The 17,081-nt window shown below is 29.7% G+C and overlaps 1 protein-coding gene across 1 annotated transcript; it reads left to right on the top strand.

Annotated features, from left to right (window-relative positions):
* Positions 1 to 8,348: 8,348 nt before the first annotated feature.
* LOC11406788 (WAT1-related protein At4g08290) lies at positions 8,349 to 10,779 on the top strand. The gene is made up of 7 exons (XM_003601009.4): positions 8,349 to 8,625; positions 8,773 to 8,835; positions 8,963 to 9,079; positions 9,320 to 9,566; positions 9,682 to 9,843; positions 10,016 to 10,167; positions 10,255 to 10,779. The coding sequence occupies exons 1-7, from the start codon at positions 8,441 to 8,443 to the stop codon at positions 10,490 to 10,492; spliced, it is 1,164 nt and encodes a 387-aa protein (XP_003601057.1). The 5' UTR covers positions 8,349 to 8,440; the 3' UTR covers positions 10,493 to 10,779.
* Positions 10,780 to 17,081: the final 6,302 nt, after the last annotated feature.

Raw genomic sequence — 17,081 nt, 5'->3', positions numbered from 1 at the left:
TCCTTTACATTCCTCAACCAATATAAAAATAGAATATAAATAAAAGCATTTTCAAAATTTGCGATTTTAATTGAATATTTTATACACCGAAATCATAGTAATGAAAATGTAACACAAACATGGTCATTGATTGCATAGAGAAATACTCACTTGAGTACAACCTTAAATCAAAATTATTTGAATATATACGCAAATGAAAAAAAGTAAAAGTAAAAGGGGTTAATTGTGACTGAGTTATTTACTATCTTTTATCTTTTATCTTTTTTTTTTTTTTTCATTTGTGCATACATATATAATTTTTTTTTTTTTTTTTTTGGGGGCGGGGGGAATGTATTCAAATAATAGCTGCTCGGATTGCACATTTATGAATGGTTATTGCATAAGTATGTGTGTAAGTTTTCTATTTAGTGGTATAAATAAAAGTTAGTAACATGTTAATGTTAGTTAAATTAGTTAGGAGTTAGTTGGCCTAATTGCTATATAAACTAAATGTAGTATTTGATGTAACAACTTCTATCATAATCAATATTATTTTCATTCACTTTTCTATACTTTTCTGTCAATTATATGTTTTGTCAAGAATATTAATATGGTATCAGAGAGAATAATTATTTCGCAACATTATGAAATTTTCTTTAAAACTTGTTGACATTCTAGCTAGAATGACACAAAAACAATAGATAGTTAAGCATTCAAAATTCATTCTTCTTAGCATAATTGACATTCTAACTTCTATCCATAAAGAAAGTGGATGGTTAAACAATTTTTTCCTGCCACCTAATTGACATTTTAGCCTCTATCCTTGAGGATATTGGATAGTTAATCATTTGAAATTCATTATTTTTAGGATCGTTGTCATTTTAGCTTATCGCCATAAAAAAAATGTACATTTTTTAGTTGACGTATATAGGTATTTCATATACTTTTGGGTCGATATTTTTTGGCATTTATTTATTGTTTCCCGAGCCGTAAGTGTTGTAAATATCTTTTGCAGGGGCTATTAGAGCTATAAAAGTTAATTACATATTAGTTACATTAGTTAGGAATTAGTTTGTCTAATTTACTATATAAATCTAAATGCACTACTTGATGTAACAACTTCTCTGTCCTCGTAAATTTAGCTCAGTTTGTATGGACCTTACATAATATATACAAGGTTTAGGGTTCAAACCCCGACCACCACCAAAAACTTCTCTCATTATCAATATTATATCCATTTTATTTTTCTATATTTCTCTCACAATTATGAGTTCTATAAAAAATGGTTGCATACATTATTTAATTTGTAAATTTTTTTACAGGTGGCTACTTGGCTAGACAACTTCATACTGTCTTTCTCCATTTGTCATTCACTCTCAATCTAGTCATCAGTAATACAGGATGATACTGTACTATCTTTAATTTGTCCCTAATTATTTTGTCATATGTTATAATCCCACCTACTAATCCACAATTTAAAGCTTTCTCGAAAGAGTTAGTAGAAACATCTTAAAGAACCAATGACCATATACATTTGGCATGAATTAATAATGTCATATGAATTAGAAAGCACTAACAAAATGATAGTGACATATATATAATAATATATCGTGCATGGCTGATATGAAACTAACAACTATATACAGTTCAAAATAACTTTTCCTTCATTTTATTTCTTCATATTATATTATATATTATATATATGATTGAAAATAGCAAAATCATTTGGACATGTCGATGAGAAACGGGATAGAGTTGTTTTCACTTTTCACCACATACATGTTTTCAGTTTCTAGCCACATACATGTTTATATTGCATGCTGAATAGGAAGCAACTATAAGGCTGGCCTAGTAAATTAGAAGTGAACGTGCTGTAATATAAAGTTCTAGGATAGAAGTCAAAGGAATGATAGCAAGTTGAAAATTAAACAAGCTACAATTCCTGATGCTGTACTATACACGTGCAATGAAAAAAATGTCAACGATGCTGCAATTTTTTTTATTCTTTGGTTGGTTGCATGCAATGCATATATCTTTACATATTTTGTATGTAGAAGTAGGATGAACATAGATGTTTTCTTTGTTCTTGTAATCTTTTTTAAGGTAAACCGATAAAATTCTATGGTCGCACAACAAAGTGTACGTAAAGTTACACAAACAAAAAAATAGATTGATGTGTACAGAGGAAACATAGATTTTCTTGGATGGTTGTGATAGGATCTAAAAACCATCACTAAAAAACTATCATAAACTAGGGTTCTAAGCTAAAACAACAAGAAGATAAAAACTAACTAAAGAAATAAAATAACTTTTTCATTCATTCTAGTTGCTTGCTTTAATCATGAGAAATACAATTGCTTATATAAGTTGATACATACACATAGTAAGATAGCTACATCAACGACACAATAATAATATTACCAAACGAATTAATAAAATATCTTTAAAAATCCCCATATATAGAATAAACTAGAAGACCTTTATTCTAGTTTCTATGATCCTATTAGCTTAGCCTGCATGTGCAATATATGGTGTACATCTTATCATTTTGTTGATGTTAAATAGGAGTCATCATCTTATAAGTCGGTTTCGTAAGATAGATCGAATTGATTAGATTCAATCCAAATTCTAAAAGTTAATTTCGGAAAATCCTGTCATCCGACCTAACTAACTTTCAATGTATTGAACTGAGTTAAAAAATTCCATATTCGACAAAACATGTGGACTAGGAACTAGGATGGACAAAATGACAGCATTATTAATCATAAGAAAGGATGATGAGATTAATCCAAATCCGAATTGAGTGCAACTTCCGGGATGGCGTGGTTATAGAAACTAAACACATAGTAAAATCACCCACTCAATCACTTTGCGCATTAACAAGTGACATGCCCTACGCCACAATCATTTTCTAAATTAATATAGATGACGAACACAATGTATTATTTATGTAGTTTGATTGGATACATCGTTTATGTACCGATCATCCAATCAATTGGTTATATTAACTTATTTTAAAATAAGGTTACGTTTTTTTTTTAAAGAAAAATAAGGTTATGTTAACTTATATCCTTGACAAAAGTTGAGAAGTTAAAACTTGCATTAAAAAAATAAATTTTGAATTGAAAAATTAAATATTTAAAACATTGATACACTATCTTCATAAAAAAAAGGAAACATGTCTATCGTTAGTTTTTAAACTTGTGCATTAAGGACACAATTAGCATTTCTAAAAAAAATATAATACAAAGTGCATTAATTAATTTTTTAAATATTATTAATTATAGAAAAGATCAATTAGTTTTTCATAAACATAGCTATAATTTATTGTAAAGATCAATTAGTTATCTCTTTTAATAATTGAACGTTAATTTTAGGAAAAATATAGAAAAATAATGCAAAAACAATTTTTTTTTTTATTCTTGTGCTTTTATCAAAAGGGATTTGTAATGTAAAATTTGGCATGCAGTTTATCGGGCTTCATCATGATTAAGATTAACCCATATCAGATTTTGGGTCATCTAATTCAGTTGTTGTCATTGAAGGCTATTCAGATAACACTTATCATATCTTATGTTTGATTTGATTTGATTTTTTATTGTTTGGGTTACCCGAAGATAACATAATAATAATAATAAAAAATTAGCAAAAGGAGGATATAATTCACCATCTTATCGACATCATTAAGTTTCAATCTTATTAGTGGTTGAATGCAAATCACGTCAATTTTATTTTTAACTACCATATATGATGGTTTAATCCTCTTTTATGTATTTCAGCAATTTTGTTTTGCTTTGCTTTGAGTCCATTTTGTTGTAATTGTACTTCATCTTTATTTCTCTCCAACACTCTTTATGCGAGAAGAAAAAAGTTATTTGATAAATATAATTTCATTTTAGTTTTTTCAAATAAAAATCAAAAGGGTATCGTATACAAAGACGGAGATAATATATATTCACACACTTAGCAAATGATAATAGTAGAATCTTTAGAATCTTATTTATTTATTTTGGTTTAAACTTGAGCAGTGTTGTTTGTGTGGTGCATATTGAAACTCAAGATTCCACTTACAGGTGGCCTAGCATACGTATGTGGGTGGACGCGTCATGCATGGTGCGCATCTCAATTCAGTCAAGTGGCCACTAAGTTTTCCACCTGTAATTATAAGGTTAAATTTTGAGAAATGATATTTATACAATCATTTTTTGATAATTTTTAAAATAATTTCTCTCATACTCACATGTGTATTTATTCTCTCTCTTCTTCTTTCTCTTTCCATTATTTTTGTTCAATCACAAAAGGAGAAAAATAATTATCACCAAAATTATCTGATATTAATTGTACAAATATCACTCATCTAAATTTTTCACAACCTAAGATTAGAGGGTTCCATTGTATATACTGAAATATGTATATAATATAAGTAAGAAAATTGGCCATTTCTGCTTTTTGTTTCAAATTATACAGAACACTCAGCCACCTCGGATCAGGATCTAAGCAAAATATTGCAAAAGTAGACAAATTAAATTATAGTAAGTAGACAATAATGTGGATTTTAACCTTTAAAAGTGCGTTTGATTTGTTAAAAAAATGATAGACATAATAATTTCAGTTGTCTAATGTTTAATTTATAAAACTGTTTCAGGAACATGATAAATCAAAGGCAATGGACAAAATAAAAACTGAATTTTTTGTCCCATGTACAAGTTGTCTAAAATACCAAAATAATATGTTGTCCATCAAAAATTGTATACAACAAAAAATTATTCAATAGCATAACAATTTATCCAATGTTGTTTTGTCTTATATTGTGCTATTCTGTCTTGTACTGTTTTGTTTGTTTTGCAAACCAAGCATACTTTAAGTCGGGAGTTTCTACGGTATACCCTTAAATTAAGGTGTATTGGTACACCTATTTCATAAATCAATAAGATAAAGATCATTTTTATGAAACAAAGAGCTATTTGTCGACTTTTATATTTTAAAAAATATTATTTCATAAGAAAAAACATAATTTCATTGTTTATAAGAATCATACTAATTTTTTTACATTTTATCAGAAAAAATAATAAATATTTACTATTATGAGTAATAAAAAATTCAAAATTTTGAATTTTGCTTCGCCGACACTTTTGAGAAATAAAATATAGTTATTATAATTATAAATGATAGAAAATATTTTTTTAAAAAAAAATTAATTCATTAAACTATTAATTTAAATATGGGTGTACCGATACACTCAACTTTTTCGAGTGTACCATAAAAATTGTCATTTAAGTCTGATGAAATGCATTAGTGTAGAGCATCTACAATGTAATTTATTATTTTCACAAAAATGTTTAGTTGACATATCATGCGAGTGTACACATCTTAGAGAGAAGAGATATAGAGAATGATATGATAGATGTGTTAGTTAGTGATGATAAGAGAGACAAATATAAAATATAATATTTTTTTGTGAAGAAATTAAATAAAATGTTAGAATGAGTAATTGAAATGTCTAAATACGATTGTTGCTATTTTTAAGTATGATTCGTATGTATAGATAACTTATTTCATAGTTTTTTAATGTTACTATTAAATCGAGCAACTTAAATTTTTTTATAAATTCAATTCCAAAAATAACTCTATATTATTATTATATTTCAATAAAACTTATTTATTTTATATAATTTATCAAGAGATGCCAAAAAAAAGTGAAGAGAAACATAGTGCTCCCGTGTAAACATTTTTTTATCAACACTCAAAAAGTTCAGCCACAATAAAAGTGAATAGATGAATCACACGATATTATTTATTGATGTTCTTGTATTGTTATGCATAAATACATGGTGAGGTCTTCTTTATTGTCATGACATTTAATTGTTCACTGATCTAAGCTTATCCAATTCAGAATGGAGATCAGGTTGTGTGTGATAAAAAAAAAGTCTTGATATTCTTTTCAAGATAATTTCTTTGATACCTCAAGAGTTTTTGGTGAGTACCAATATTTGGTAGATAAAACTAATTCGAAATTTAATTTATTTTAAAATAATAACTTAACATGAAATAATTGAATATTGGATAATATACCAAACAAAACTTCAGAATGCTGAGTACACTAAGATTTTAGATGCATGTAGCCAGCGGCGGAACCACTTACAGCATTGTGCCTAACCTTAGTACAATAGTGCTAACTGTTAAAATAAGGATTGTGTTAACGGATCTCCCCGGAGCACTGGTTAAGGAAGTTAAAAGTGGAAATTTTAAGTTAAAAAGAATAATTTTTAAGCTTTTAATACAAAATAATACTATATTTGTCTCTTTAACGTTGCCCCCAGGAGCATTGGTTAACATTTCCCTTAAAATAACTATATGCCCCAATTACTAAGTAAAAGAAAATACTCATCTTACCAAAGTACAATTATTTAATATTTCATTTATTGATAAATTGAACAAAGAATGGTAATACTTCAATGCAATCTTAATTAGTTTTTATTATTGTATAATAATAGTTGCATTATTCTCAAGTCAATAACTTTCATTTTGTACTCTCTCCGTCCTCAAATTTAAACAAAAATAACTCAATTTCTTTGTTCCAAAATATAAGCAAAAAGATAAACTTCCTATTTAATCTTGTTTTTAAAAATATATATATTTTCCAATAGTTTTTTTTTGTTTATTCTAATAAAATTAAATGCAAATTACATTCAATTTTCTCTCTATCCCAATTTCTCCATAACCAATAGCCAATGAAAATTATTTTTACATCTTCTTATAAAACCTATTCCAAAGAAAACACAAAATATTATACTCCAAATTCTCATGTTCATAGTTTTCTTAATAACTATAATTTTTTATTTTTTTGCTTACAATTTAGAACGGAGGGAGTATTTACGAAAATGTAAATACATTAATATTTAATAAGAGTAGTTTGTAAAAGTATATTTACTTCTCTTTCATTTATATATTCCTTTCGATTATTTCTGTAAGAAACAAAAAACATAAATCATCAAGACCAATGAAAAACATTAAAAATAGTTATTTTTTATATAATACTTATATAAATTTTAACTGATTCCATGAATACCCCTATTTTTTTGTTGATACGAAATGACAAGAATTATTGCACAAAAAACTAAATGAGTCGGGGTTTGAACCTGGTCACAACATCCGGACTATCAATTTTGACATTTTTTGGTCAATTGACCTAAGACTTGTGGACATGATACTACTCAATTAATTACTCTTAACTCCAATAACTAACTTACTTTTGATATTGTCTCTCGTAATAAATAAAGACACGAATGAGATTAGTTTATAACACATTTGAAAGTTTGTTAATATTTTTGGTAAAAAAACAAAAAATATTGGCATTTTTATTTTTTATAAAAAAAATCGGAGAAAGTATAATTGTAGATGTTTATTTTACTTCCCTCTTAAACAAACCTAAATAATAAGTTTTCATTTTTTAGTAAAATAATAATTTTAGTGCCACAGTGTATGAATATTATCCTTGCAATCTTAAACTTCTGGCTGCACCACTGCATGTAGCAAGGGTATGGGAACACGTATTCATAGAATAAAAAAAGGGTTAAATAAGTAAATAGTTCATCTAAATATATCAACATTTGATTTTAGTCTTTCTAAAATATTTTTTAGATTTTTAGTTCCTCTAAAATTTTTCATTTATAAAATTAATTCATACTCTAGTGTAATACTCAATGTAGAGCAGTAAAATAAAAGAAATATGTCATAAAAAAAGTAAAATAAAAGAAACATAGATGAATAGCATTAAAGTCAATGGTTTCTCTGATGGAAATGTGTCAAAAATGACTATGAAAATGGATAGCGGTTATCTTTGTCCTTTTCTTTGTTAAGGATTATGTCACTGTAAACTATCGAAAAGAAGTTTGGAACAGTGACGTCACTATCTACACAGCTCTGAAATAGCTTACATTTTTTAAACTTGTTTATCAAATTTATTCATAAAAGTAATTATGTAAAATTATATTTCTTATGAATAATATGTAGATATATTATATAAGAGTTTATACATACAAATATTTTTTATTGTTATAACACTTAGGTACCTATATCCATCATCATACTTAAAATGGACCTTACTCCAGTTAAAAAAAAAAAAGGTAACAATGTAGTTGAAAACACCACAGCCACTAAAAACTAAACTGACAGTTAAAGGTAAAAAAAATTCACAGATGCCAAATTCAAGTCATAGACATATATAGAACTAGACAACTTGTTACTCCTCTTAATTTGGATTATGAGTCAGCATGCAAATTGTTGCTTGCTGAAATTATGATCAATTTTTCAATTATTTTAAATGCACTGTTATATTTAATTTAATGGTTGGTTATAAATATTCACAATGCCTTCTGCACTAATGTACAATATCACAGCATAGCCACATTAGCAATTTCACATTGCTAAGCACCCAGGAGAGTAATAGAGAGATTCAAAAATGGGTGCGTGGTTGAAAAATGCAAAGCCATATCTACTATTGTTGGCTGTTCAATTTGGTTCTGCTGGTATGTTCATTTTTGCCATGGATGCTATCAAGAAAGGCATGAGCCATTATGTTTTCATCGTTTACCGGAATGCCATCGCTGCTGTAACGTTAGCTCCCTTCGCATTTCATCTAGAAAGGTCTCTGCTCCCTCTTCCATTCAAATTTTAGACCGAATATGTTAACTCTGTTTGACTCTTTTTTTGCTTATATTTTGTTACAGATGAAGCATACGATTAACATTTTAATTAGGCTGTGCTAAAATACGTGTTTCTTTGTTTTGGCAGGAAAATTAGGCCGAAGATGTCTGTCCGTGTATTTTCAGAGATTATGTTACTGGCTTTCTTTGAGTAATGCTAATCTTTATATCACTATATGAAATTCAATTTCCACTTTGCAATTATTTATAATGCAATACCTTTTGATACAAGAAAGAAACTTAATTAATTAAACTACATTATGTTATATTATTTACAGAATAATACTTGATCAATGTTTTGCCCTGCTGGGGATGAAGTTAACGTCTGCGTCGTTCTTGTCAGCTGTGATGAACTCCGCGCCCTCTGTTACTTTTGTGTTTGCGGTCATTCTAAAGTAAGTAATAATTATATACTAGACGATATCATATCATATTCTAAATTGCTGTTAAGTGAACCATATATATTGCGGTAAAATGCAAACAAATGCAGCCACTATTGTAGTTGCAATGTTAATGTTGTAGAGACCTCTAAAACCTTTATTTTTACATTAACCAATGAATGTCAGCTTAACAAACAAAATGAAAATCACTAAAAAATATGTCTACAAGGGATGTTAATTAATTAAATTGGACAGACTGGAGCACATGAAGATCAAGGAGATAGCATGTCAAGCAAAAATAATCGGCACAATTGTAACATTTGGAGGAACATTGCTAATGGCTCTGTACAAAGGTCCTGTGGTTAGTGTTGTGAGGTCATCCATCAGTCATGCTACCCGCCAGCCTGAAAATGTGAGCGACCCCTCCGGTGACCGGTGGATCATAGGGACATGTTTCCTCCTCATTGGGTGTGCTGGCTTTTCCGCGTTTTACATATTGCAGGTAATTTTAATTTTATTTTGAAATCGACAATGTTAGTGTTGTTATCGATAAAAAATTAACGTATGATATGAGAAACATGTATGTATATGTTTGGTTTAATGTGATGATTTTGTAGGCCATAACGTTGAGAAAGTACCCAGCACCAATGTCTCTGGCAACTTGGGTTTGTTTCATTGGCGCACTTCAAAGCTTCGTGGTAGCATTCTTCGCAGAGCGCCACAACTCTCATGCTTGGGCTCTTGGTTGGGATACAAGACTCTTTGCCCCAGCTTACGCGGTTAGTGTTTTGTTTTTTTATGGATAGAACCATAGAATTCAACTTTCGAGTTTAGAATACACAGATGCACTACGCACCAACCACTTGCGCTATTTGGACACAATACAAGTATTGCTTCTCAAGTATGATTAAACAATTTTTTTTCTTCCTTTTTTGTGATTGATTATTACAGGGAATAGTTACATCAGGAGTGCAGTATTACATACAAGGTCTGGTTATAAAAACTATGGGACCAGTTATTGTAACTGCTTTTAATCCTGTACGTATGATCATCGTAACGGCCCTGGCTTGCATCATCCTCTCTGAACAACTTTTTCTTGGAAGGTACTGTTCTGTGCTAAGCAATAATATATATTTTTATGTTTATTAAGGATTATAGACTTATAGTTAAGTATATTTTTATGATGACAGTATTATTGGAGCCATAGTGGTGGTTCTTGGGCTTTATCTAGTTGTGTGGGGAAAATCAAAAGAATACAAAGCTCGAAATCATGTTGATATGCCACCCTCCCCTACAAAAGAGGACTCATTGCAAGACCAACAGCAGCAGCTACCAGTTACAGCTCCTAGAAATGAAAGTAACGATATTAATAAAGCACAATTGGTCATACACAGTGAAGAAAAATGTCACGGTTGTGGCCAAAATTAAATGTGTCTTGGCTTTGTATAAACAGACATTGATCAGTTTTACCATTTTCAAAGAGATAATGACAATGATCTAAGCTCAATGTCATGCATATGTTACTAGAAAGAGGAAATTGGCCATTTGGCATGGAGCACTAATTGCTCATTTAATTAGTGGTCACTTGTTGGGAGTATTCATTAAAGGACATAGAAAAGAAAGAAAAAAAAAGTGTGATCCATTTTGTGGTTTGTGATTCTAAATTTGTGAAAGTAAATGACATTCTTAAACCATCTATTACATCTTCTTTTACACTTCATTTTTTTAGAAATTCATGTGTGTTGTCAAAATTAAGATGAGCTTTTGTATTGTCAATATCAATTGCAACATCTATACTCTTATATATATGTTGATTAAATAAGGTTTAAATATGTAAAAGGTCCCTGTAAGTTCGCGTGTTTTTTGTTTTTGTCCCTGTAACTTTTTTTTGTTCTAAAACAAATCATGTAAGTTGTTAACTTTTTGATTTTAGTCCCTAACGTAAACTTCCGTTAAAAAAACACGTTGCTGGCAAACGGAAACACGCGTGGCGAAGGCTGAGTTGGCGTTAGTGGCTTACGTGGCCTGACAGATGATGATAAGTGACTACTTTTTAGGGACCAAAACCAAAAACGCAAATTTGCATAGGGACGAAATTGAAAAAACGTAAACACCAAATTTTGAAATTTAAAAATTAAATCTTCTTCATCCATTTGTTTTTTCTTGTTCTTCTCCCTGCCAATTTCTTCATCTCCCTGGATTGTCTTCTCATTCCATTGCTATTAACTCATCTTACGTAAACTATGCAATTTTATTCCAAATCTATGCATTGATAATTTGATTTGATAGGACATAAAACATCACATTAACCTAGTTTAGCATTTTCGATTGCTAGTTTTGTTCAATATATCAGCTAGTTTTCCTCTAATAAGGTCAAAATGTGTTTCATGATCTTGGCGTTCTTCCTCAGATATCTCAGTTTTGTTCTTCATCAGAATTTTGCGACACTTGTATACATTTTGATATCATTTTCCACTGCTAACTTTGCCATCATCGTGGCGTTTATTGGTGTGTAAATATCTTCTTGTTGTTGTTCCAACTTGCGTACTAACCTTATCACTTCTTCAGTGTTGTCTTCAAAGCATTCATGTGAATCTCAATTTAGACTTTATTGAGAGGCCTTGTTGTCAACTTATGAGTTGTTTATTTGGTTTTATAACAGTTATTATAAGTCTTAGCTTTATGACTAATATTACATACTAGAACGGTTGCATGTGTATACCAGATCTTACAAGGCTGCAGTTGGGTGGTTTTAGGAAATCTTCGTAAAAAGTTATTGTATCATTGACATAGAATGGGGAAATCAGCACAAGAGAAACAGAAAGGTGCAGAACAAATCATAAGTATTGCACTATGTGTGCCATATGGTAGTGGCAGTTCCATAGCACCTTCAAAAACATGTACATCTGCACACATGTACTTTTGGGCATATCTTCTCTTTGCAAAGCATCTGATAATTTCTCCCAGTGTCCTTGTGAGTTTTATCATTTTCATTTTTGGTTGGATCTTTCCATTTTTATCAATGAATGCAAGAGTGCCATGTTCCATTTCCCGTACAATAATGGTCTATAATTTCTTATTGATAACTTGTTAGAGTAACATGCTTTGAAAAGGACCATCAGCCTGCCATTTTCATCATTTTCTCTTGTTGTTTCAAAGCATGAAAGTGAAATGGTCCATCTTGATCATATGTGAATGAACATGTTGAAGAAATGAGATTTTGTTGATGAGAACAATGCAACAATAGAATCAGACATTATTGATGAAAACATTCTAGGGAGATGAAGAAATTGGTAGGGAGAAGAACAAGAGAAAACAAATGGATGAAGAAGATCTAATTTTTAAATTTCAAAATTTGGTGTTTACATTATTTCAATTTCGTCCCTATGCAAATTTGCGTTTTTGGTTTTGGTCCCTAAAAAATAGTAACTTATCATTGTCCGGCCACGTAAACCACTGACGCCAACTCAGCCTTCGCCATGCGTGTTTCCGTTTGCCAGCAACACGTTTTTTGAACAGAAGTTAACGTTAGGGACTAAAACCAAAAAGTTAACAACTTACAGGGTTTATTTTAGAACAAAAAAACTACAGGGACGAAAACCAAAAACACGCGAACTTTACAAGGACCTTTTACATATTTAAGCCATTAAATAATATTGTTAAGGTTCTCTAATAAAATTCATTTCAACAAAAAAGTTCTCTAATAAAGATATACATGTGCTCTCAACAATAGAAGTTACAAAATCGTGTTCATTGACTCTCTTGACTCTCCATCTCTCCCATTCTATAATCTTTGTCTAACAATTTCTAAAGTTTAGAAAGATATTGGAAGAGAGATAGAAAAATACTTTGAAAAGAGAGACGGAGAGAGTGAATCCAATTTCTAACATCTCTTATTTGAAGTCCAAAGTCTTCACAATGATCATCACTAATTTTTTGTACCCACTCCCATAATTGATTTAGTTGTTCATGTCCCAAAATAATGTTTTGATACATGAAATTCCCATTTAACCCGCTGAGTCATTCTTCTATTGCTTCAAGTTTATTCCACCGCTCTGTCCACACCAAAACATTTCCACACACCCTCCATCACAACCAGACCCATTCCAAACACACCATATTCATCCATAAAAACATCACCACCTTCATGTTTCAATTTCTTGCAAGAAGCTTCACGCATGAAACCTATTGGGAGACAATTATCCTAATAATAATATTAGTAATAATAATAATACTCCACATGACACTTGTCTAAAACTAAATTTGTAATAAAATGTCTAGTTTAATGAAGATGAGGTTGAGTTTTTATTCATATTTAGGGTAGAGGTGTTGTCTTAGGTTTAGTCATTAGCTGCGACCAATTACTCAAGCACTAAATATTTGTTTTTTTTAATTAAATATATGATATTTTCATTATGGTCTTTTCGGGAGCAACTCACAAAAAATCCAGAATGGTAATATCAAATATTTATAATTCTTAAAAGATAAATAATTAACGCTTAAATAAAATTGTACTGTGTCATGTCCACTTACGTTATTTGGTTATGTAAAACCTTTGGCATCATGTCTTACTTAAACATGGAAGTGTTAGAGAAGTACTATGTAAAACCATTGTTATCATTAATCTAATTGTTTCCAAGGTTCCGTGTGCGTGAAGGTATCTCACAAGGAATTATAACATATTAGTGAAGATGTAGACGTAGTGTTTAAAATATTGGTTTCATTGTGATGGAGGGTGTTTTGGTGTGAACCTAGAATTTTCTTAGAACAATAAAAGAAAGACAACAGTGGTTTAAATGAAAATTTCGTGTATTTTTTAGAAAATTATCTTGGAACATTAAACATTTTGCTTTTCGTGAGTAATTTTTTTTTTTTTAGGGATTTTTCGTGAGTAATATTTCGTGATATATTGCATGATATTCAACTTTTTAAATTGGAGAAGTTATTGCGGTTCGTTTGCGATCCATGGCCTGCTTTGAAAGAGAAAAAAAAGAAGAAAGTACTTAAGTTTTTATACCAACAAAAGATAAGGTGTATATGGTGGCCAAGGCACTTTCCTATATTAATTTTATTGAGTAAATAGTCAATTACCCCCTGAAATTGTAACTTTTGTAAAAAAAACTCCTGAATTTTGCAAAACATCAAAAACCCCTCTTAAAGTGTCAAGCGTCTGCCAATTACTCCCTCCATTAATTTCTTCCATCCAACATGCTGATGTGGCCGTTAACTGCCACATGGTCAGAAAAGTCATGCCACATCATAGGGGGGCAATTGACTATATATATATATATATATATATATATATATATATTTTATTTTTTTGAAAAAAATCTGATTTTTTTTTCTTTTCATAATTAACATTTGTGTCACCCACTGACCATGCAAATACTCCCCTGAAATTAAACGTTTATGTGCAAATATCCCCCTCAAATTTAAAATTTATGTAGAAAATATTCCCTCAAATTTATAACTTATATGCAAACATCATTTCCAAATGTAAAAGTTATATGCAAATTACACCATGAATCATAAAATTTTAATGATTAAGTAAAACTTATTCTTAATCTATAATTTCATATATCTCTGATAACAATAAAAAAGAAAAAAAAAATCACATCTTTAAAATAAAAAAATTATAAAAATCACAATTTCAATCACACCATAAAAATTATGCATTGATTACATGATGCTGAAAACAAGTCTACAAGCAAAGTTTAAAATGAAAATGGTCATCAATGATGATATTCATACATCCTAGTTAATGTATTTAAATACATAAACTTAAGTCTGCATTTAACAACTTAAAACTAACATGGGAACAGAGATGCATATGCATCAAAATGTTGTGTTTTGAGAGCAAATAATTGCAGATCCTACAGAAAAAACAATTAACAAGGATCTGACCAAGACAATATATATATATATATATATATATATATATATATGAAGGTAAATTTGGTAATTATGGCAAAGTGTAATTACAGCGAGAAGTTAAATTTTCTCCAAGAGAAAAAGTGTAATGGCCATAATTTGTCATCAACTCACTAGGGGGAGAACCATTTCGAGCAACACCCTTAACAGATAGAGAACTGGTGTTGTGTTCCGAGCGAACCCCTGAAGGAGCATAACTTGAAATATTCCCAAGCTCTTGGCCAAAAAACAATTCTACCTGAGTCTACACACAACCATCCATTCATGCACCAATAACCTCTCCCCCTTTGTTTTATTTTAAAGATGTAATTTTTTTTTCTTTTTTATTGTTATTAGAGATATAGTAAATTATATATTAAGAATAAGTTTTACTTTACCATTAAAGTTTTATGATTCAAGGTGTAATTTGCATATAACTTTTACATTTAGAGAGGATATTTGCATATAAAAAATTTCAGGGGGGCATTTGCAAGGTAGGTGGGTGATACAAATGTTAATTATGAAAAGAAAAAAAAAACATATTTTTTTCAATAAAAAAAAATAAAAAAATATATATATAATCAATTACCCCCTATGACGTGGCATGACTTTTCTGACCATGTGGCAGTGCCACGTGGCAGTTAACGACCACATCAGCTTGTTGGATGGAGGAAATTAACGGAGGAGGGTAATTGACAGACGCTTGAAAATTTCATGGGAGTTTTTGACGTTTTGCAAAATTCAGGGAGGTTTTTGACGAAAATTACAATTTTAGGGAGGTAGTTGACTATTTACTCTAATTTTATCTTTATCAAAGTAAACATATGCATTGTAACTTGTTAGGTATCAACGTTCCAATCAGTTTTTCCCCTAATAAAAAATCGTTCCAACGAGGGAAAAAAAAACATTCCAATGAGTCAAATTTAAATTTATCGACATTTTTGTTTTCCTTCTCTATCAATGTGTCAAATTAAAATTCAATGGACCGTTAAAAAACAATACATGTAGTCATCTGATTGCCGGTGTCTTTATGAACGTTTTGATATACGAGGTGTATGAGTTTTTTTTTTTTTTATGTTCCGCATATATACGGCATCATTTGTTATATTGTTTTTGTCTTGAATGTTTCTGTTCGTCTTCTGCTGAGACTTGATTATTAAAAAATTATTGTTCAAAAAAAAAAAAAGGAAAAAAAAGCGTATATTAAATTTCAGATATTTGGAAAATGGATGACTTATGATAGGGCCAAGGTGAGTGTGGCTTTAACGACCTATGGTGACCAGTGATAAATCTGTAGGGTCTGTTTGGTAAAAATAAATTATAAAGTAAATGATATTTTTTTTTTTTTTTTAGGGAAAGTAGATGATAGCTTAAACATTTATTTGAAATTAACAAGATGTCGCATCTAGTCAATATCAATTTTCACCAACGTTAATTTTTCTTAATTCATTTCTATTCTACACCGTAAAATTTCGAGGCAAATATTTTAAACGGAAATAAACCATTGTTAGCCGAAATAGAATAAAGAGTCATGCTAACAAATTTCTTATTTAAGAAATTCATAAAGATGAATTTTGTATCATAAATCTAAGTGTAAAATGTTTTTTAAAGTAATCAAGTGATTGATTTTAAGTGGTTAATAAGTTTCATGAAGGACGAATCATTCGGGAGAATCGGAGTTTGATTCCTATGTAAAACAATATTTTATCAAACTTTAATTACCTTTCGATCAAACTTCAGATTATTAAAGCTTATTTTCCTAGAAACTCGGGTTAGTGCACAAAAATAATTAATAATTAGATCAACGGTTTTCTAAAAAAAAACATATGAGCACTTGTTAACATTTTCCTAAAATAAAAGGAAAATGTTTGATAGATATAATAGATTGATGATGTAATAAAAATTTAGAAAATAAAATGTGGAATAAGTATAGAAGAGTAACTTGTCAAAAAAAAGTGTAGAAGAGTAAGGGGAGTTTAAATATCATTGATGAAAATAAATAGTTTGGAATGGGTAAAGCCCAAATAAATCAACACAAAAGAACAATAATAAAACAATAACTAACTAAAAAATTTGACAGTTGCTGATTTCACACCCATTGTTTCTT

The sequence above is a fragment of the Medicago truncatula genome, chromosome 3 (genome assembly GCF_003473485.1).
Source record: "Medicago truncatula cultivar Jemalong A17 chromosome 3, MtrunA17r5.0-ANR, whole genome shotgun sequence".
Classification (NCBI taxonomy): Eukaryota; Viridiplantae; Streptophyta; class Magnoliopsida; order Fabales; family Fabaceae; genus Medicago; species Medicago truncatula.
Note: the sequence above shows the minus strand (reverse complement) of the source record. Positions and strands in the feature narration are given on the sequence as shown.

Bases quoted from the DNA above. Each gene is read 5' to 3' on its own strand.
- LOC11406788 (XM_003601009.4), top strand. From the start codon at position 8,441: ATGGGTGCGTGGTTGAAAAATGCAAAGCCATATCTACTATTGTTGGCT. The intron at 8,836-8,962 runs GTAATGCTAATC...TATTATTTACAG, and splicing joins ATGTTACTGGCTTTCTTTGA to AATAATACTTGATCAATGTT. The intron at 9,844-10,015 runs GTTAGTGTTTTG...TGATTATTACAG, and splicing joins TCTTTGCCCCAGCTTACGCG to GGAATAGTTACATCAGGAGT.